The following is a 23,793-nucleotide window of genomic DNA, read 5'->3' as shown; positions in this document are numbered from 1 at the left end:
GCGCAGCTGCATCACTTCTGGACTGTTCACTTCAGAAAATCAGTGCTTGCACACAAGCAGACACCACACTGCTCAACAACACTCAGGCTCAGAACTTCCGGCCATTCGCAAGCACTGAATAGATGCACTAAAGCTCAGCCAGATGCCCTGTTTGGGTGCATTGAAAACCCATTGGTACACCCAGCAGTTGAGCACTTCTTTCGTGTTATGGCGATTATGTGATATACGTACCAGTAACCGCCTGCAGTATCCAAACCTTCGGCTGCCATCTTCTCCAGTCAGCATAAAAGAGAAGGTCTCACTGCAAGAGAGAGTATCCAAGAGAACCTCATGATTATCACAGAAACAGGCATCACACCATTTACAAAAAAAATCTTTCAGTGTGATCATTGAAGAGACATCTCCAGGCCACATTTAAAAGCAAACGTATTATCTTTGTTATATTATGTTATGTTAAGTGCAATAATGTAAGCGCACGTACACCCGAGGGCATCTTGGCGCTGAGGAGGTAAGACAGGAAGCCGTAGGGCAGCTAAAAGAGCAAAGTTTTTAGTCCGAGCCGAAAGGCAAGGTGGTCAGATATGTCACGCAAAGGAATGGAAAGGAGGTTCCACGCTCTTGCAGCGGCAACTGAGAAGGCATGGACACCCTTGCGGGCTAGCCTAAACCAAGGCACAGCCACCTGCCGGGTGGTTAGAGAACAAAGAGTGCGGGTGGGTTGGTAGGGAGTGAATTTACTTTGCAGATATTCTGCTCCCATTCCATAGAAGGTCCAGTGGACCATACACATAGATTTGAACAGGATCCGCTGGGCAACAGGGAGCCAATGTAGTTGTCTCAGTATGGGGGTCATGTGGGCTCCAAAAGGCGGGCAGATGATAGAACGGGCAGCAGCACTCTGGAGTAGCTGCACACGCCCAATAAGATAGCTGGGTTGGGCTAGATATAGTGAGTTACAGTAGTCCAGGATGCTAAGAACCAGGACTCCCACCACAGGTGCCTGACTAGCCGTGGGAATAAAAGGGAGGACTTTCCAGAGGACCCTGAGTTTAAAGTGACCCGGTTTGCAAACTGCTCCAACCTGCTCATCCATGGTCAGAGTGGCCGAGAAGCGTACTCCCAAATTCCTGACAGATAGAACAGGTATAGGGAGAGGGCCTAGCGAAGGGGGCCAGAAGTCGGCCGTTCAGAACACATGAGGGGTAGAGGTACCTACAACCAGAACTTCGGTTTTAGTACTGTTTAGCTTGAGCCAGTTCAGCGTCATCCAAATACCCAGCTCCTCCAAGCACTTTTTTAGCCTGTTAGCTGTTTCCGGTTTTGTAAGGTCCAAACGGACAAGTATCTGGGTCTTTATTCTTAGAATATTAGAGTATGTTGGTTTTCAATACCCAACATCATTTTGGACTCCTATGGCTTCATTATGAGCATGGCGGTAATTAGATAAACATGGGGCACTTTAACCTAATTAGGATTTGGGATGGCATGGGATGGGAAGTTTACTGCATGGGGTAGATGGAAAGGAATGCAATGCGCTCTGTGTACCTCATGCTGTAAATATTTCATGCGATGCAACTCATAATTTGATGGTATTTTATAAACAGGAGGTACATAAAATACCACATGTTTTTGCCATGCCACACTCATTGTGGGACAGGAGCAGCAACGACCTAGACCACTCGCCCTTCAGTATCAAAAGTATGTATACCATGAACTTTCATCTGGCACTCATCAAGTTCCCTTTCAGTATATGAAATTGTAGCTTACATGCAAAGTGTTGCAGCGCTGAGTTAAACTTGACAGTTATAAGTCACTGATGATGTAAAAAATACCATCCAAGCTTTAACAATCGCAAGATTTTTTGGTGTCTCTGATCTAAAAAAAACATAAATTTGCTTCTTTAACACTGTCCCCAAAACCGAGAAAACTTGGTTAAGAACAGTTTAATTCAAAACAAAGAACTAGCCATACATGTGGACAGTGACTGACTGCATTCGATCATTCACATTTCCATGTAGGATGTGGATTCAACCCGGCGGACTTGCCGGTTTGTGTTAAAGGAACACTCAACTTAAGGTACCAAGACCACGAAGGAAAGTCTAAGCTAACTTCTGTTTGGGGAGTTATTGGGTGACTTTTTTACCCCTTATTCCAAAATGGTTACCTTTTCAGGTCCTCTGCATCTATGATGTTTCCCCGGCAGGCCGATTTAATTGAAGCCCGGTTACACGGGCCCAGATTCTGCACTGCTGGGAACCATCTTTCCCTTTTTAGCGCCCCCTTCCCTATATTTCTCTAATCCAGGGGACACCCCCGGCAATCCCTGTTCCCTCCCAGCCACCCCCCCCCCCCGGCTCAGTTGTGAAACGGGAGGGGGACACCCACACGACCCAGACCCCTACTCCCCCAACCCACCCCAATTCCTGTCAACATGCACACACACCCTATCCCTCCCCAAGAACACTCCTTACCTTACAGTCTGCCGCCTCTTCCTATTTGCGCATGCACAGTTCCCTGATAGACCTCTGTTGGTTGAAAGCGGCCTGTTGGGTATTTATTTTTTTAACACATCGGCTAGTAACCTGAATCTACCAGAGTAGGACTTCTAAACCACACACCTGTCTCAGTGAATCCATTCTTTTTTGCAGGATTTGTTTGCTTTACTATTTTTCCCCAGTCGAGTTACTGCACTCAAGTATACTAGATAGACAATTTGCTGTAGGGACTTAAATTACTAATTCCATTTTAATTCAAAGCACAGTTGCCCAGCAACATTGCTCAAAACTACCACATGGACATCAAACTGGGCCACTTTGGCCCCAAAGAACTAAGCAACATAAGGATTTTGGGCTCTCCCTTCGACATTGTGATATTACTCTATTGGCCAATTCCAGACTGGCCGCAGACCTGCAAAATTATTTTTCAAAATGTACACTTAAGTATCCAAACCGATTTGTGTAGGCTTGCGTGTGTCAGAGTTATTTTCATTAAAGACCACCGCCAGGCGTCACAGTTGCAACACTGGTGTCAAGAGGAATGCAGTTTGGGGTTCGGCGCACACATCCTCTGGAACATGGGACCTTTTCCCTTGCAGGATCTCGGCCGAGCCGAGGGTGGATGGTTTTCCTAAGTGGATTTGGCACAGTGGAAAACCGCAGGATGATATGCATCGTGCTGATAGGACTGTCAAACAGAACCGCTGCCACAAGTATTCCAGGCAGAAAAATAGGCCTGCATTAGAGAGAATTGGATACATCTGTGCAAGCTTGCAGCGCAGCCCAGACACCAACTCTTATTTTGACAAAGGCTGATGCCAAGCAATTAAGGGTTCATTTTGCAAACCACGCGCTTTGAAAGGCAAGCTCTAATTATTACCTGGTGTACTCGGATACCGGCATCCAGTCCTTGGCGTCAGGGAAGCAGAACTGGGGGATGGCTTTCAGTCGCTCCTCCGCCTCGCGCACCTGTTTGGTGGGTCTTTCGAGCTGTGGGAAGGAAGCGTTAGGGCAGGCTATGAGAACAGTGTCTTACTCTTTTTGCAGCATGGCGTAACATTAAAACGTCATACTGTGTCGGGCATGATATAACTATGTATATACCTTTGCTCCAGCGTCTTACCCAGACCTGAAAGTGCTATACGGATTTCTTTGACAGTACTATCTTTAACGCTCAGTCACTATTGGGTGCAGCATTTACGATTTAACACCAACAATACCACAGTAGCCTGAACTGTATGCAAGGCGGCTGTTAGCCGTTTCCATTTCTACCACACAGCTTCCTTCCTCAGTGCAACTATGGGTGTGTCCTTGAAGAGCAAGTTTTTTCCTGCCATCTGCTCTGAGGCAAGCCATTTTTGTGGATTTTGGGGCCCAGGGCACAGCCACAAACGTGCCCTCCCTCAAGCCAAACAAACTAATCACAACCCAAAACCTGATATGCTGCCCTAGCAGCACTACAAATACGCATAGGTACTCCCTTCAAATCTCCCTACCCCCTCATACTGGCTGGACTTAGAATAATAAACAGGTAGCATTTCAAGGGCAGCATTAGCAGGTAGCGCTGCCCTATCCTAGACGCAGGGCACATGTTAACAACAGCAGCCACGAGGAAGGTATACAGGCTGTAGTGTAGTTACAGGGCTGAGATCAGTATCCATCAAACAACCCAACAGCCGAGAACACTAAAAAGGGGACATTAGTGGAAGGTTTGTTATTTCCTCTTTCACATGCTCTGGAAAAGAATACATATTTGGCATGAAAATGTAAAAACAGAGTTGTAAAATATTAACATTTTGAAATAAAATGAGAGTCTGTTGCACAAATAGAGGTTTCTTTGGTATGGAAGCCATTTGAAAAAAGGTAGACATAGCCCAGAATAGACACACACCTCAGATTAGCAGCCTCACAGAATTAACAATGCTCAAACTTGGACACCAGAGACCGACTGGAAGCAAGAAGAAAGGTATGCATACCATAATATAGATGGTGGTTCCAGTTTAGCAGCTACCAGACAGGTGCACGTCTACTAATACAGACTGAGATTAGAAGATAACTAGGGTTTCCAAGTACAGATGCAATTAGTTACCAAAGAAGGTGCAATATATCAATGCTCACTATTATTAGACATGAAGCAACACTATTGCCTGTTAAATTAGGAGTGAGGCTTTTTGGACGAGCGTGTCCACAGAACTACATCTCTTTTAGTGGCTGCAATTCTGGTATATTTAGGGATTGACAATTTTGATAGGTTGGGCTCTATGAGATTAAATGAGTTGCAGAGGAGCACACACTTTGGTAAAAGGATGAAGCTCGTTTTGGGCCGAGTCTGCACTACATTGTTTCCCAGTTCTGGTGCATACATACAGGAAGGTGCAATTACTTGTTAATCTTTGACGTTCACACACTAAAATAAAACCCTGTTTTGTAGATCTGCCTTGTAAAGCACAGAAATCACATAATAACTCAATATGGCATTTAAAAAAAAATAAACTTCATAGAAACATGCTATGAAAAAGGAGGATGAGTCTTACTTTATTTTCTCCATCAACAAGAAAATATACAAGTACTACAATACTAATACTACAATACTAACTGATGTAAGCGTATTACATCCCATCTGGGTTTTACTACTATATTTTAAAGCTTTGCATACCCCCAATACAGACTTGCAGATTGTATTCATGATGTGTAGGAGAATATGTTAAAATTATACAAAAAAGCAAACACGTGTGTGCCAAATTAGCAGACCTGAAAAAAAGCTTGCCAAAGATGTGCTGCTCTCTCTCGTCAAGGACCTCTTCTACCTACTCATTTGGCCTACTTGAAAATGAAGAGCAGGTTAATGGGCTAAGCAACACCACAAGGATGTGAGGAGGAGGCAAACCACTTTATGGGAGACCGTACAGTCTCAGAAGTTGTGCCCGTGATCACTTTATCGTCTGGTGGCAAAGCTAGGATTTTTTAATCTAATTGTTTTTTATAACGCTGTCTAATATCATACCTGAGTTCGGTTTCTAAGCGCAGATCCGGGATTCAAACCCCTGTTGCTTTGCGGGGTCTTGCTTCCAAGACCAGCGTGTTGCCCCTGTGTTATCCGTCATTCACCACATGCACCACAACACTTTGGTTCCACGCCCTCAAATGTGGTTGCTGACTGACTTCTCCCGACTAACACTCCATGCTCTTCATTTTGGGTGGCTGTCATGTTTATACAACCCTTGTTTGTAGGAACCGAGCTTTGAACCTGTGCCATACTCCTGCTATGTTCGGCTTTATAACTAGTGCTATCTGATGTGGGTGCCTTGTTCTCTTGGACATGGGTGTTACTGTCTCCAAAGTAAATATACCCAAGTTTATCAGCCCCAGAGCGCGAGAAAAAGGCTCAGTCGGCCTGGCCAGAATTTGGCACTTTGATCTGACATGTAAACACAGATCTCTGCATTGAGTGCTTCACACTGAGCTAGCATCATGGCCCTCAGGTGTATCAATAGGCATTTCAAATGTGGTTATTGCATATCATCAATATACTACTAGAAGGGTGAAAACTCTGCGAGTTGTGCTATAGTGAGCGCACAAACTATATGTACTACATTGAACACAGAATGCACTGCAAGATTCATTTATCAGGTCAGAATGCACTTGTCAACAACAGCCAGGCAGCAGACGCCGAACGACAGCAACTTCCTATACAATATCATGACACGTGCTTATCTTTTGTAAAAGAAATGGGCACTGACACCTTTGTATGTGGAAGGCAGCCACATGGGGGCCCCTCCGAAGGAGAAGGACCGGGACCCATGCCCCTTTTACCCACCCATATAGACGTCGCTTCTCTGAAACAGCTGCACACAGAGCCACTCATCTTTTGCACTGGAACATCAGCTTGCCCAAATGGATGTTATGTGCCACCCACACACTTTCCTTATTGGAGTTAGCGTCCCTTATGGGTCTAGAGCGGCCACCGGAAGCATCCTCACCCCACAGCTACATTCTAGACTAGAACAGACTCAATTGTTGTAGAACTCTCCGGCCTGGCGTTCACAACTCTTCCCCAATGCTTGGCCTGAATGGCTACCCTCCTATATTTACCCTACATCATATATACAGTGCTTCTTCCATCACAATGAATACCCTACCACCGAATTCTCTCTTTCAGCCTAACAATGTCCTCCTTCTCAAATACTCACTTCTCATTAACAGCTTCCTTCATAACACCGGTTCCTTATGTCCACTGCTCGTTATGAGAAACCTCATAAATATTAATATTCAGGACCCCCCTCAGCAGTCAGGATTATCGTTGTCATGAGATCAATGTCATTATTTCTTTTCTTCATCGTGAACCTCTTCCTTTACTATAAGGTGAATGCCAGTCAGAAACGCGTTTTTCTCCGCGCGCTCCCTGTACAGGGGGCTCACCTACACTTTAAACGGGGCACAGAGTGATCTACCTTGACGCACACAGTGAGACAATGTGTATGGGGGTCTATTGGGTACAGTTTCTGTCGAGAAAGACTCGCACCCTTACTCCAAAAAAGCGTTGCAGTGTTGTACACATTCGCGTTTAATGTGTTGTATCTCGTAAACACAGTAGCAGCACGTGCATGTGCCCATATCGGGAAAACGTGGTGCACATTCGATTGTACACCACCCATATCCGCACCTTTGCCAAAATCGAGTATGTTACACATATGTTCAATCTCTATTCTTCTTTTGCATAGTCATTGCTCCTACCGCGTGGCTTTGAAGGTAATCGACAATACCATTTACGGTTCTATTTTGTCGATTGTTGTATTGCATTGATCTTGTTTAACACTTTCAATTATTTGCCAAAGCCTACTCCAAGTTAACATGTTCTTCAATGTATTACGTTTTCCCTGCACACATTCACACCACAAACGAGCATTGTTGGAGATAAGGTTTTGAATGGGGAGGATTTGTGGTCCTGGATGGTTATGTTGACTGTAAATTACAAAGTGAGTCCGTTACTTGTTCAGAAGACTCATGCACACTCTCATGAACACACAGATACCCTTTCATACATACATTAAAGAGTCACAGCAGAATCACAGTCACGTAGAGTGTTTGCACATCCAAACCGGGCCCCATATGCAGCTTACAACCATCTTTTTTGCCTCTATGGTTTGAAGCCTCCGTACAGCTTTCTCAGATAGTACAACTTGAACACAATGGAAGGCAAGTCCACTCGGTGCCCTTAACATTTAGCTTTCTAATTGACCAAGTCCAGTGCCACAGTTACCAGCAAATATCCCAGTCACCACTCCTTGTTGCGACTGGCAAATCAAGGTGTTCGACCATTTACTTGTGATAAAGAGCACCAGAAGGTGGCAAGAGGACACTAATGTTCTTGCTGTGATGGGCAGAGTAAGGTGGTGATTGTCAAGGAAAGCCACTGAGCTATAAAAGAATGGAAGGGAGGTGCTGCAAGGAGATTGAAATAAGGGTCACAGGATGCGTAAAAGTGGTACAGGAGACAGAAGGTGAATTGCTGGGTAAGGGTGATGAAGAGCGACTGACTTTGAGGTGCAAAGGGAGGGCTAATGAGATGATGCACAATGGAAGTGGGGCAAATGAGACAGGCACAAATCTGGAAAGCTATCCCAGGAGGGTAGGTGATTTTTGCTTAAATCTTTGCCAACCCATCTAACACAACTCTCAAGTTTCCTCATACACCCGTCATACAGAAAGCCAGACAACCACCTATCTGCACAGCAATCCACACGCACTTCAGCACGTTGCAACAACAGACCAACAACACAAAGCACAACAGCACATGAGAGTTCGCACAGACCCATAAACCACGCTGAAGCTTAGCAAACGGTGCAAAGTGAACTGAAGCTGCCAACACGACATCACAATTTCTCTCTTTCCTATTCCCAACTACACCCTACTAACCCCCCACCACCCTCCTTTTTTAATAATCTCCTTTTTTTTGCTTTATTGGTTTCAAACGAACATGCACAAAGAACAAAAATAGAAACCTTTAACAATTTCCTTCCATGCTTCAAAATAAAAGAATCAAATTATCACATCCTATTCGTACATCAATAATCAAAATAAAGGAACACATAAAAGACCTAAAACTCCTTCACGCCTCATGGAGACAAATCATTTCCAGAATTTCACTGGGTGTCCCCAGTGGGAGAGGACGAAAGTTCAAATCAAGGGAAAGACCCTCACAATTGACAAACTCCATGGCCATACCCTGTTAATAGAATCACAATGAATACTTTATCAACAGAGGAATCCCTTCTCAGATGACACCCAATGGCACTATTTACAAATATAAGTTCAGGTTGTCGTTCCCTTCTCTTAGGATACACTCCCAAAATGCCATAGCAGCCGTAACAAGCCCCATTCGTTCTCCAGAAAGGACCAGTTCCCATCACTCTTTTGCTGATAACGACCTTGTCTTTTGTAGCTGGTCTCCAAGGTACAAAGTTCTCACTTCAGTTAGCGCTGGACATGAGGTAGCTAACTGAGCTAGCGATTCCACCTGAGGCCTATCCTTACAATATCGGCAACTGGCCTCATCTTTTTTTATTTGATGTCTCTTAAATTGGACCTCTTTGGTTGGCATAATGTTTAAAATACATTGCAGCAAAATGTCTCTATAATGGGCGGAGGGGAACTGCTGTAAGTACCTCGGGACATTATACAGTCCTTTCCTCTCTTTCCACAATTCATAGCTTGCACCATCCCTATCTCTAGCCTCAATGGTGTGGAGCAAATCAGCTTTCATCAGTTTGTCTTTCACCTTCAAAGGGTTTTCCATCAGCAACTCCAAGTCAATAATGTGGTGTTGCATAATTGATTTAATTTTCAATTTCCACCTGTTCACCACTTTTTCATCTGGATGATGCGTGGCTCATAAGATAGAGAAGAGGGATTTCCATAGGACTATGGATGCCATGGACTGTAATCAGAGTATGTGCCAGATGGCACCACTGGCATTGAATTTGGAAGTTTCAAAATCCTTCGCCAGAAATAGCCCTCCATCAAAGCCCATACTTTCCATGTAAGCTTACGTGAGGTTTCTGCACCATATATTAGTACTTGCACCACCTTTTGTTTGTAGAAGTTGGTTATTGGATTTAATGAGTACCTGCCATATGTCCTATGAATAACCACCCCTTGTGTTGTGAGTTTTTTCAATTGATCTCTTAAATAGGTGTGCTGGCCGCTTTCATTCAACTTCTTGTTTATCGTGCTTCCCAAGTACACAATAGAGTCAACATATTCTAGTGCTTCAGTCTCCATCTTCCATCGAAAAGGCTGCTTCTTTGTCCTAGCTGCGGCACCTTCGATTTATTTATTTATTTATTTTCATGCCATTTAATATTAGGTAATCATTGAAAGCATCCATTCTTTGTTGAAGACCTTTGGCAGTCAGATCTAAAATACCTTTAACATTAACATAAGTGTTGGCTATCATCATTTTGGGGATGTTCTGCATAACCCTCTTCACTCATTATTATCTCTGACCAACAAAACTCCCTACCCTCATTATTAGCTGTTCTTTATAAGGTCCTGTCCCATGTTTTATCTAGTCCCACCCCAGTGAGGTTGAAGATCAACACGTTTTTACTCATAACCATCAGGGATTCTGTGGAACTAGGAGGTCATTAAATAAATCACCTCAATTTTTGGGACTGAAAGGAAAGAGCTGTTAATGATCTGCCAGCCACAGCCTCAGATAGGCCGTAGGGAAGCGAGGGTTTTGGTAAGGGCTCACAGCCATTACCGGCCCTGTGCGCCCCGGAATGCGGGGATGATCGCTATTTGGATCCTACGGGTACTATCCAGGGAGGGATAGTAGTTTAGGAAAATGGGCTCTGTGCGTATTGTACATGCCCAAGTTCCCTAAAAATAAACTACGCAAGAAGATGACCGACACAGAAAAAGTAAATGGATGTTGTCCGTTTACTACTTACATGGATGACGCTGGACTGAATGCTGACAAAGGTGAGCAGGTAAATCAGGTGGGGTGCCGGAATCCTTATGGACTGGGTGAGAAGGTAAATGTGTATAAGAGATCCCCCAAAAAATGGCAGACACCTGGGTTAGTCACCTAGGTGGCTGAGAGAACGCAGACAGTCACTGATCGATTCTGCCCATGTTCACTGCCGCCTGACTGAACAGATGCACACCTCCAGGTGCAAATAACTTGTTTCACTGTACATTGCATGAAATCATAAATCAGGCAAGCTTCAGTATTAGAGTGGGTGACAAAGCATGCGTGCTGGTATTTATTGTATTTTTTTAAAAGTCTATGCATATTATTACATTTAAACTCTGGAATAATTGGATAAGTGATCACTGTGATGATTTTGAAATACATAAAGGCTATCCTCCAATCGTCACCCATTATTATTTAGTTTAAAACATATTGTATTCAGAAAATGCGCAAGATGCCTTGTTTCGGCTTTACCTTGGGGAACTGGTAGGTGACTTCTGGGATGTACGAGTTCTTGGCCGGCTTCTTCTTCAGAGACACCACCACAAAGTACTCGAAGAGCTCACGCTCCTGCCACTCGATCAGTTCCAACTCCAGTGTGCGGTAGCTGGGGGCCCGCTTCAGCATGGACTGGATGTGCACCAGCCGTTGAGTGTGGGCTGCAATGAAAGAAAGCAAAGCACATGCTCCATCAGGTGGGAAACCAGAGCCTGTACGCATGGCATGTCCAGAAAAAAGATCACCTTGTTACCTCGACCATTCAAGCACATTTTCTTTCACACTAAGGATAGCTCGGACCATGTAGGAAATGTGACACTGAGGAGCAGACAAAAGGTAAAACAAACTCATCGATGGTGCATAACAAGAGATGCCATTTGAGCACATCTGGAAGACGGTACCAACAGCTGTCTGACAAGGGAAGTCATTGTACCTTTAATGCTCACACACAACACTTTCATCATAGAACAATACTGTTGGATGGATACACAGAATCAGGAGGAGCCCCTGTAACATTTCTCAATTCAATTGGTGGAGTATTTAAAAAAAGACCCAACTAATGCCTGTGAATTGTTATTTGTAGTGTTGTTGGGTTCATTGTAGTTGGCTGGCATGACCTATGTCCTACTATTATGCGACCCACATCCAGCAGAGCTTCTGTTCTCAGTTGGGTTCTACCCAACGCCATGGACACCTAGGAGACCTCTTAGTTAAACGATAAACCTGAATAACAAAAGAGCCACATTGCGCCCACGAAACATTCACACAGGTAATTAAGTGTACAGACTACTGTGTGCCGCTGCGGAGCAGGTAGATGTGCAGCTTGTGATGTTCAGCTTTGCTTAGGTCTTCATTTTGTTTCAGTGATTTGCAATAGTAAACATTGGGAGAAATAATAGAGGTGACAGAATTCCTTCAGGCGACATAGAAACTCCTTCAAATGTGGGTACAGGTGAGTGCAGGAGTGCCTGGCGACATGCAGCGCCACACAAGGCTTGTGGTATTACACCCTTTTCGCTAGCGCCTCAACTAGCACTGTGGCAGAAAAAGAAGAAAAAAAGAAGCTCCTGCAGAAAGCCCTTCCATCTGTCACAGCTGGTTTATGAATGTGTGATGGGAGAAAGGGGGGCTGGGGTAGGTGAAAGTGCAGGATTGCATAATCACTGTCCTGTATAGGATGCATGGGTGGGGGGGGCGTTTGTCACTGATGGTGATGTTCAGATCATTTGGTAGCCTGTGGATTGGCTCATATGCATGTGGAAGTTGTTAAACCCTGTTGATTTAGACTATCCCCCATTGCATTTGGGAGTCCTAGTTATAAATTTGCATTCTGGCAAGTGCAGTCCCTGATTCCCCTATTATAGACTTACTTCCCGAACAAGCCAGGAGCTATAACACCACTACGGTGGTGATTTGGCACAGTATAAAAGCTTTGTAACATAGCATAAACCCAGCACTACAAGTCCCAGAATGCACAGTTAAAACCAGGAATGCACCATCACCTCTCAACTGCAATGGGGCATGTTGGCATGTTTGCAGAGATTAACTACAATCCTCTCTTTCTGAAATGAATGTAAGTTTATGATACAAAATTCGAACTCAAATGTCTCTAAGCCCTGTTAATAGAGACCAAGCTAGAAAATAAAGTCACCACGGGAAGCCATGCAGGAGGCTGGAAAGGTGCGCTTGCAACTGTTTTCTAAAGCGAGGTAAATCATTCGCCTTGCAAAGAGCAGTTAGTAAAGCATTCCGGATTTTGGTCCAGCGACCACAAAGCATCTTCCATCTGTTAAACCATACTGGATAGAGCAGTGGTGAGAAAGCTGGGGGATGCACGGGAATGCAGTAGCTAGCAGTGTGGGGTCACCCTCCTTAATGGTGTGCCATTTGATACTGCTGAAAATGAAATCTCGTTTGGTGTGGAGGGCAGTTTGTGTGAGCCGGTCTCTTCTGGGTAGGTATATGGTAATTGGCCTATTCCCTATTCTATGCATGGGGAGTGCAGTCAGAGGTAGCCAGTCTCTCGTCGCTAGTAGTGAAGATTCATCTGGCTAGGTATGAAGAAAGTGCAGTTTGAGAAAGCCATCTTCCTGTCATTAAGAGTACCATTTGACATAGTAAGAGTTCTCGGGGTAGGAATACCGATCGTGTTATTTCTTTTTCAGTGGTTTGGAGTGGATGTTGGAGTAATCAGCCTCTTGCTGTTAGGCTTGCGATTTGTGATAGTCAGTCTGCTACGGCTAGATGTGCAGCTTACTTTTGTCATGTGCTTTTTGGTAGGTGTGCTGTTTGGGATAGTAAATCCCCTGTAGTAACGGGTGCAGTTGTTGTAGGTCAGCCTACTTTGGATAGGTATGCAACTTGGTGCCATCACTTTTCGGTGGATAGGAAGTGCAGTTACGAATAGTCAGTCTCTTCTGGTTAGCTGTGAAGTTTGATATAGTCAGCATGCTCTGGGTAGTTACAAAGCATGGGTAATTCCCTTTTCTATAGTTAGGGGAGTAGGTGTGAGAGGTGAACCTCTTGTGGTTAGCAGCGTAGGTGGTCAGTGTGCTATGGGAAGGTGATTAGTTTGGGATAGTCGGGCCAATGGATGCAGTGTGGAGTTGTCAATTTGCTTTGGTTAGGTGTGTAGTCAATCACCGCAGTGTGGGCGTGCAGTGTTGAGTAGCGGCTTTCCTCTGGATAAGTGTGGAGTTTGGGATGGTTATACTCCAGCGGTTAGATTCCGTTTTCGAATGTTAGTTTCCCCTGAGTAAGTGGGTAGTTAGTGATATTGTATTCTAGTTATAGGTGCAGTTTAGCATATTAGTTGTTTGCTGGGTTTTTCATATCAAGGATTTAAGAAGTGCTTTTGATTTCGAGGCATGTAAAGCTTTTGTAAATTTGTGGTTAAAGTGGGCTCCACGGTTGGTGAAATCCAGCAGTGGTGGTCCAGGTGGCCGAATCATTGCCACAGAAGGTATATTTGCTTTGCAGAAAACTATACGTTGTATGCCAGCCTTAAGAGTCCTCAAAATACTGCATCCACACCCATAGAGAGCTAGACAACACTAAGAAAATCACATAAACCTGGTGTGACTGAAGGCTATTGGAGGCCGACCCTCACCTTTAAACCTGTCATCCGAGTCACTCTCACTCTCACTGTTTTCATCTGCAAAAGAGATAAAGATGGTCAGCATCTCTTCCAGCCATTCCCGAATGCGGGGGAAACTTCTTACAAGCGGTTAATCAAGCAGAATTACCAAAAAGCCAATAAGCATTGCATGCATTGTGCGATTTTTCTTGACTTCCCAATTCGGTCTAAACACATGGTTTTCCAGCTACTAGTCATGGCAGAACACGGGGGTGTGGCGGTGGGGGGGAGGGGGTTGTACTCATGGTTTTGTTGACCGCTAAGTCCTTTTTGTACATAAAGCAGTGCTTATGTTGCTTCCGACTCACCTATTGTTCAGCAAATACTGACACATATTTTTGATCCTGTTACTGAGACTACCAGAATAAGTATAGATCCTTCATACTATGATAAGAAACTACCAAACAAAGTAACATTCTGGAGGAAAGAAACCTGGCCAGAACTCCAGTTCAGTAGACAAACATGGCTTTTACAACACTCAGTTGCTGACCCGTGTGGTTTGAACATTTACTATTATACATTTATAATATTCCATTTGTGCCAAGGAACTGGGTATTTGTGCTTAATGGTGTCCATTACTGCCATGTATAAATGTTATTTACCTGTAGAATTGATTATGATTTTGTTGCTGCTGGTCATGTATTGTCCAATTTCTGGAAACTCCGTTGCTGCAGTTGGATTCAGTGCAACCTATATTACTGGCCTACAGAAGTGTCCTTTAGGAAACTATGGTTTTATTTTTAGTTTCTTTGCTACACCATTACAGGTCTTCGGTTGCTGCAGGGAAATGCTGTTTTGATGACCTTTTCTATGTGCCAGACTGGAAGTAATGATAACAGAGCAGGGCAAAGGCAACAGCACTGAATGGTTCCCAACACTCTGTTGGTTACGGGTCTCACACCCGCCCAAGGGAATCTTTCGTCCAGTCAGGATGTCATCCTAATTGTTGAAAGTTGACCTCATTGCTGAGGCTGCCAACACTCATGTCAATTGTGCCAACGGGGATAGCGTTTCTTTTAACAAAATGGACGTGAGCCAACTGGATCAAGAACAGCAGCTCACTTTGCTTGAGTCACGAAGCATAACTAAAAACCAAGGGCAGCTGCACCCTGAAACACTGGATCCTACCGGAGGTAGCACCAAGGTCTTGTGAGCAGCATCACTATTAAAACAAACTTTAGAAAATGGCACTATCCATAGTTGATGCACCCGGTTTGATAAACCCAAATACTGCTTTTGAATTTTGCTACTGGATCACACTAATTTATTCTGTGCCTTGTTTAACCCAGAATGTATTTGCTCCATCCATTTGCTACCAATGTTGTGCTTCTAGTTGTATTTTATAAGCTCAGCGTAGGACATCACTGATGTCAGATAAGGAGCACAGCATTTGCAGCACGACAGATTTCAACTTGCTGGGGGACTGTATCCTTTGGCGCCCCAGATGTTTTGGACTACATCTCCCATCAGCTCCAGCCAGCATAGTCAGTGGTGAGTGATCATGGGAGTCATAGTCCAATACATCAGAAAGAGACGCAGGTTGCAGACCCCAGCACATAAGCAGTTATCCTCTGTCTCGGGCAATAAACTGCCATCAGCAAACATGACAACAAAACTTTGAATTCCCTTTTAAGGAACAATATTAGCAACATACTGCCCTCTAAAGTACTGCACCTGTAATCATGATCAGTTTGATGCTGCGCTATTTGCCACTATCTTTAGGCTGCAGTCAATTATCCAATTCCTGATCCACGCCACAATATCGGAATGCAGGCTGATTTCTAAGGATCTCTTATTAGCTTGATATATAGATTTTATGATGAGTGTTGCGTCTATGTGCTTTTACTTCTGAGTTTTACCACAATATATTTTAGCGCCTTTATATAACTATTTTTACTGCAAAAAAGCAGGGGAACACGCCACACACACTCTCCCTGCTGACCCCTACTACCCCACAGCCACAAGCAATACTATATTGCTTCACCCAAACCCTTATGCATGTTCCTGGCAAAACATTTGGTAAAGAAATGTGGTATATAGGTAAAGGGCGAAACATTTTCGGAAAAAAAAGGACTGGATACCATGAGCGTCAAGGGGGACCATGTTGATGCTTTGCCTTGGTCCAGAATTCTCCGGCTTTATTTGAATTGCATGAGATTAGTTGGAAATACATGATGGTTTATTTTGATTAGTTCACCTTCCTGGTGCTCCCTTGTCTTTTCCTTTATTATTGTTTCTAGTATCAAAGCTGTTTTTCTAAAGTACTAGTCAGTACTTACCAGGATATTTTATTTTTAGGCTTTTCATATGGATTCAACACCTGTTTTCTTTCAGTTCTCTCAAATGTTACTCGATTCCAGGTATTTCTGAAGACTATCCACTTGGGACTTCACCATTACCTGGTGTTGGGAAACGTTTTCAACACCGCTATTTATTAGCTCGGACCCCGTAGATGTCCTACATGGTTTCTTTTCCTGAGCCTCAATTTTCTTCAATCTCTGGTTTCCTTGTCACACATAAACAATATGGGTCTGACTGCAACCTCTTGCCCTCCTAAAATCTAGGGCCTCATTATAAATTCTGTGATAGTAATTCCGTTGCCACCACATTTATTTGGTGGTAGCAGAATTACTGATGCTTTTCCTGCACTGCTGATTCATAAAGTTGGAGGTAAAGTGCAGGGTGTACCTCCAGCAACAACTTGGAGGAAAATCTGCCACCAAGGCACAGTAAATTCATCAAAAATCCTTTGGACTCCATAAATGGGGAATTGCCACCACAATAAATCCCAAAGTAAACCCATTGCACCAAGTGGCGGTAACAGTAATCGGGTTTGGTGGTAACTCAGTGGATTCACCAATGGATTGAATCCAAGCTCAACTAGTTTATTGTCTTTATTGGAAGGGTCAGCGTGTTCTTTAGTTTACATTTGTATTTTCCTGAAGGCTTCCAATGACCCCCTTTGCCTTGTTTATTAGGAATTCCATTGGGCTCTATATTCGGTCCACTGCTTTTCAACACATTCACAGAAACTTTGGAGATGAATCTGAGGACCAGTGCATCCTTCTTTACTGATTCTACCTTAGTAGGGAAGTAAATGTAAGGTAGGGCAATCTCATTTTTAAATACATCTGAGCACCCTTGGAAAGCAAGGAGGATAGCGGCGGGTGCAATTCAACATGAACAAGCATATTTAATACCCACAAATGCACAGGCCAAATACAATTGTGGGAGTCGTTCGTGAGAGCCCCATTCGGTGAAATGATCTGCGAGTGTATGTAGAGAACGAGCAGAAAAAGAGAGCATTTTGCCATGGTGGGGGTGTTCTAAAGCAGGGCTTCAAAGACTACACTATTGCTGCAGGTAAGCCTTTTATAACGACACGTAGAATGTTCTGTTGAATTATAGTATCTATATTGGTTAGTTATATCAGTGAACTGTAAAAGTTTCACAGATATGCCTCCACTTCATTTAGAAGGACGGAAGACTCAAGCCACAATTAGTGGGGGTTGGCATCTTTAAGAAAATGTGGTTAACCGATTTGGATGTGGTCCTCCTGTGAAAACACATTCAAGGATCTAGCAGATAACCTACTAAGTCCTATCACAGTAAAGAGAACATCTGCCCATCACTGTGGCTGACTGGAAAAGGCTTCCATCACTCTGACAGGAAAGCATTATTTTTCACAGCATAAGCAGTTCTGTTGTGTATTTTCCACTGCTCCCAACTGTCCCCTTTTCTTTTTTACGTGGGCCTCAACTACCTGCTTCAGTTAACACCTTCCTTGGGGCTGGATACAGCCAAATAGTATCACTTTATTTTATTGACGGGCAAACCGATTTTGCAATATTCTGACGGTGTCTTGAAATAACAGAGCTGATCCATGCCTTCCCACTTGGACATTTAACATGCTTGCCACTCGTTTGGCAAAATGTGCTTTTTGCTTAAATTAAGCCTGCTGTTCCTACTTGCCTTCATTTTACATTCTTTATAATGCAAAATTCAATTAGCGTATGATCACCAGCCTTTAGACTATCAATGGCTTCTTAAATCTACTCTTTTCTTTTTCTTTTAAGTTCTTGACTAAAGTTAAATATACTCTTGCAGCTTCTTTAATAAATGATGAGAGAATTGGAACAAATACATTTAAAGAGCTACAAGAGGCCTTGATGACAGATACAGGTGTTTATCACTAAAGGCATGGGTATGGATCAAACGATGCACTCTGCAGTTGCAGATCCTTAATTCTTACAGTGGTTGTCACGTATATTTGCAGTGAGGAGACCCAACATTTAGACAAAATGACTTTTAAGGACTGGCATTGTAAGAAATTAATCTCATCTAATGCACGTCAGTGACACTGCAGGATTCCTAATGGATCTTTCAAATAAGTGCCAAAATGAAGCGATGGGATGCTGGTTTTGGAACACTACAACGGAAACCATATTTTTAGAATCACTAGATGCACATCAGACTGTTATCAATGGGTACGGTTACCATGGGGATCATGATTTGGACCCCTTTATCTGCCAATCACACAGATCTAGGAAAGAAAATGGCTGTTACCTCTCAGTGATGCGGTCTCAATATTGGACATTGAAAGCTTCTTTAATCTTTTTTTCCCTCTTTTTGCACTGTAAATTGAATTGATCCTCTGTACAAGCTGAAAGAAAGAAAAATACAGTGCTAGACAAGTGAACGCAAGAGACACGAAATATGGTTCCATGTTCTTTAGAGGATTGCCAATTCATATTTTCACAGAAGAATCATTAGCTATGCATTATCAGTGATAAGTGAATTTTCAGTTATAATTACAAACTACTATGGAAACACATGGCAAGAAGGAGTTATGCATACTTCAAAGAGAAATTCTAATACCCTCCAAAGTTGGCATGCAATGCTCCAAAAAAAGGGCTTGTGCTTTCAAATACCAAGGGAGCTCAGCTCTACACTAAACCACGAAATAGCTACTCTCCTGAACTTTCTGCTGGATATTTGACACTTCTTACAAATGCCTCACTTCTTCAAATTGCACAGAGCCTAAGACCAGAGGAAATATTCTTCAAGTCCCTTAATAGGAGATAAGGAAATTCATAGATACTGTGTGGAGCCTCATGGTACAGACGAATGTGCCGTCTAGTCTATATACTCCCAAACAAGGAACCACCCTGAGTCACAGTGAACTAAAATAAAGACTAGCATTACATGATATAGAACAAACGCTTAATTATAACCTCTTTGACGTCAAGGTGCCCAGCTTTTTAAATGTTACCGTACTAGTTTGACCACTCCATTCCCTCACCTTCTGTTACAAATAACATTCCCCTTTATGCACAGTCTATTCTTGACTGGGCCATGCTTGGATCAGGCTTGGCAGTCACAGAATTGACACGTTTGTGTACTGGGATTCAACATACAGAGATTGCCCGAGAACACTATTGGCCCCCAATGCATCCAATATTACATTGTGTACTAAATTACAAGTTTCAACCTCTGCCTTGAAATGAAATGAAATGATATTTTATTTATATCGCGCTCGTAACAAGTGTTTCAGAGCGCGACCAGGCAGAAAGGGAGGGGAACAAAGAAAAACAGAATACAGCGATCTTACTAGGCCCAGTGACATTTAAGAAAGCGCAAGTGCAAGGGAAAGGAAAATGGGGGAGAAGTGCAGGGGGTGTGGGGGGAGTGGAAAGTGCGAAGCAGAGGAGAGGAAACCTAAATAAATATTAAATAGAATAAATAATAAATAAGGGCTTTAAACCATGGTAGTGCAGCCAGCAAGTGGCAGGTGAAAGTTAGTCAGAAAGGTATATCTGATAAGTGCAGAAGAAACGTGGGAGGGGGGCTGTATGGGTACAGATACAGAACTCTAGTGCAGATGGTGGCCTGGAGGCAGTGCAGGAGGGTGGCAGGGTGAGCGGATACCTGGGCCCGAAAGAACAGAGGGAGGCCAGGTGCACAATGCCATGAGAAGAAACAGATCAACAGGGGAGAAGGGGGGCAAAGGCAGAGGCAAAGAGGAAGGTCTTGAGAAGTTTCCGGAACTGAAGATGTTTTTCCTCAAGTTTCTTTGCAAAACGACTAACCCTGAGGGAGTTTGAATTAGAGGAGTGAAGGGCTCGAGAGGGGAGGTATTTACGGAGGGATAGTTGAAGGTATTTTGGACCCAGGCCCCAGAAAGCCTTGTGGACAATGCAGAGGGTTTTAAATGTAATCCGTGCATCCACTGGGAGCCAATGAAGGGATTTCAAGGCTGGAGAGATACGATCCCAGGGCTTGAGGCCAAGGACAAGTCTCGCAGTCCTGTTCTGGATTAGTTGTAGAGGGCGGAGAGTGGAGGCAGGTAGATTTAGGAAGAGGTTGTTACGGTAATCCAGTCTGGAAAGAACCAGAGCTTGGGAGACAGTGAGCTTTTGAGAGAAGGAGAGGAAAGGTAGAGTACCTCTAAGGAGGTGGAGTAAAAAGTTAGATTTTTTGGAGACATCAGAGATGTGTACGGAGAAGGAAAGTGTAGAGTCAAAGATAAACCCAAGGTTCTTAGCCGCGCAAGTGGGGGTGGGAGGAGGGCCAAGGGAGGCCGGCCAGAGAGTGAGAGGAAAGGATGGAGATGGTGTACCAATAAGGAGGATCTCAGTCTTGATGGCATTTAGACATAGATCATTGGCGGCACACCAATTTTGAATGGCGATTAGACAATCGGAGATGAGGGAAGGAGAGGAGGAGGCTGAAGGAAGCCTGAAAATGAGTTGGGTGTCATCAGCATAGCACTGGAAAGTTGAGCAGAACATTGAGATGCAGTAAGCAAGAGTTGCCAGGTATTGGTGAAAAGCCAGGGCGAGAGGATAGACCCCTGGGGAACACCACATGTGGAGAGGGAGATAGAAGATAGGAAGGACCCAAGTTGTACCTGGGAGGGTCTACCAGAGAGAAAAGAGGTCAACCAGGCCAGAGCCTCATCAGTGATGCAGAGGTTGTCACAAAGACGATTGAGTAGGGTGGTATGGTTGACCGTGTCAAACGCAGACGAGAGGTCAAGTAGGATGAGGACAGAGGGAATGTTAGAATCGAGGTTGGAGAGCAGGTTTTCACGGATGTTCAGGAGAGCAGTTTCCGTACTTCTGGCAGCTCTGAAGCCAGATTGGTGGTCATGGAGGGAGCCAACAGAGTCAGAATGGAGATTAATCTGAGAGATGGCCAGCTTTTCCAGGAGCTTGCCCAAAAAGGGAGTAATGGAAATTGGGCGGTAGTTTGCCGGACATGACGGATCAGCAGTGGATTTCTTGAGGAGAGGATGCACAAGGGAGTGTTTAATAGGGGTGGGGAAAGAGCCAGAGGCAAAGGAGAGGTTGCAGAAATCAGCAAGGGCCGGCGCAAGGGTGTCAATGTGGTCCTTAATGGTTTTAGAGGAACAGGGATGGACCTGTTTTGATGAGGTTTTCATAGATCGGACTTGTCTAGATATCTCATCAGGGGAGAAAAGAGGAAATTAGGAGAAAGGGGGATGAGGGGTAGCTGAGGGAGGGTCAGCTGGCTGAGAAGGAGAGGGACGAGGAGGGGGAGCGGAGGAGAGGTTGGACAGGATGTCCTGGGTTTTAGAGATAAAGTGGGAGGCAAGGGCATTGCAAAGATCCTGTGAGGAGAGAGGAGGGGTGGAGACTGCAGAAGGGTTGGCCAGCTCCTTGCAGATTTTGAAAAGTTTGGCCGAGTTGTTAGGTGCCGCAGAGACGCGGGCTTGTATGTGGACTCTCTTCTTAGTGTGGACAGCAAGTCAGGATTGCCTTTGGAGCAGGCGGTAGGCCAGTTTGTCAGATGATGAGCAAGAAGCCCTCCATTTCCTTTCCGCCGCCCTACACTTCCGTTTAAGTGTAGCTATATCAGAGTCACACCAAGAATTGCACTTGGCTTTGGACTTCAAATGGATCCTCATGACGGGGGCAAGAGTATCAAGAGTAGCAGAAATAGAGGAGTAGAGAAGAGAGCGGGCTGTGTCAGGGTGTGAGTCAGCCTGGGGTGGAAGAAGGGGGGAGACGGTTGCAGCAAAGGCCTCGACTGGCACACGCTTCATGGGCCGGATATCTGAGAAGGTGGGTGGCAATCTAGGAGTGGACTTGGCTTGGGGGGAGGGGATGGAGAGATGAGAAAAGAGGAGGCAGTGATTACTCCAGGAGAGAGGAGTGGTAAGGGGGTAGAGAGGGGGAGGCCGGATGAGATCAAGACATCAAGTGTGTGGCCAGCCAAGTGCCCTGGAAACAGAAGCCAATTATCACATCACTTTAAGAGCTGTCCTCATCCTGCCTTTTGCAGAACTATGGTCATCAAACAGGACTGACATGCAACCATGCTATGACAGAACGTTAGTTCCCTGCTGATTCGCTGCCGCCCCTTGATTGTAGCATCTTTTTGCTGCTGTTGCATCCTCTTATCTTCCCTCACTCCAGTAGACTCCACTGCCCAGGGGCCCACTACACCACTCCATGGTCAAGCCTCGGGGCTATGAACCTACTATGGTGCTGATTTGGTGCAGTGTAAAAGCATATTAACAAAACATAACATAACATAAAACATGGTGCCTGACAATTGCTCAGGATGTACCAAGTCCAACTCGATTAGTCAGAGGAACCTTTCAAAGTTGACATAAATGATATGCAGGGACATTACAGCATCCATCACAATCTGTGTTTTCTTCAGATACATAACTTTTTCTAACGGATATTTTCTTTCAGAACTCCCAGAGGAAATGTGGGATAACACACCCCCATTCTTCTTTGTACCCTCAACAGGTCCTTTTTATACCCGTTATAGATTTTGGGGATGGTATATTTACTTGTCAAGTGAGAGGAGAACAAGTGTCGGCATGCTGAATATGGGCAGGTAGTCCACTTACCTACAAAATGTAAGTCAGCATTGCAAAGGTGCCCACCTGATGGCATCACCGTGAAAGCAGATGAACTACTTACACTGGGATCATTCCCCAATCTGGTTGTGACTGCAGGCAAATGCAATATGCAAACGAGTCTTTAGGCACCTTCTTTCAAGATTTGATCACAAGTTACAGGTCTATGCTCCAGAGGAATTCCCCTTAACCCCTAACAGGGGGAAAGGTAGTCCTACCCTCTCTCATGTGTTCATGCAGATGTCCCATGCTATTGTTATCCTTAATAAGACTTTCAAGGAAGCTAGGGCTGGAATGTGAGGTGGGTAACTTATTAATGTGGTACTCTTGCATGGATGCGTGTCAAAAGGACCCTCAAAAACAGACCCTCGAGGTGACAACCCATCAAGTCAAGAAAACATCCATGACTTAAATGGCATGGGACAGCAGTGTCTCTGAATGCTGGAATCATGCACTTCATAGCACCCATTTAAGGGAGAAATTCGAAAGTCCTACCTGTTGTTATGATAGGATATGATATGATATTTTATTTGTATCGCGCTCGTACACAGGTTTTTCAGAGCGAGACAAGGCAAGGGAGGGGAACAGGGGAGAACAAAACAACAATCTTACTAGGCCCAGTGACATTGAGAACGTGTAAGTGCATGGGAAGGGAAAAGGGGAAAAGTGCATGGAAGGGGGAGAGTGGGAGTGCGGAGCAGAGGATCGACAGATAAATAATAATAAATACAAGAATAACATAGATAATGGAGCAATAAGCAGGGCTAGTGCAGCCAGCAAGTGGCAAGTG

General features: G+C 44.3%; 1 protein-coding gene across 6 annotated transcripts in view; it reads right to left on the bottom strand.

Annotated features, from left to right (window-relative positions):
• The window catches only part of DENND2B (DENN domain containing 2B), a 1,727,973-nt gene that overhangs the window by 361,244 nt on the left and 1,342,936 nt on the right, over window positions 1-23,793 (bottom strand). For 5 of the 6 annotated variants that reach the window (XM_069623705.1, XM_069623704.1, XM_069623703.1 and 2 more), the window contains 5 exons: window positions 18,674-18,770; window positions 14,081-14,125; window positions 10,948-11,132; window positions 3,376-3,485; window positions 232-301 (listed from right to left, as the gene is read on the bottom strand). In XM_069623705.1, the coding sequence (XP_069479806.1) occupies window positions 232-301; window positions 3,376-3,485; window positions 10,948-11,132; window positions 14,081-14,125; window positions 18,674-18,770 (507 nt within the window). The remainder of the gene's footprint in view (window positions 1-231; window positions 302-3,375; window positions 3,486-10,947; window positions 11,133-14,080; window positions 14,126-18,673; window positions 18,771-23,793) is intronic. The other variant, XM_069623706.1, reaches the window with a different exon arrangement.

Source organism: Ambystoma mexicanum, chromosome 11 (assembly GCF_040938575.1).
Source record: "Ambystoma mexicanum isolate Mex_15411 chromosome 11, UKY_AmexF1_1, whole genome shotgun sequence".
NCBI lineage: Eukaryota > Metazoa > Chordata > Amphibia > Caudata > Ambystomatidae > Ambystoma > Ambystoma mexicanum.
Note: the sequence above shows the minus strand (reverse complement) of the source record. Positions and strands in the feature narration are given on the sequence as shown.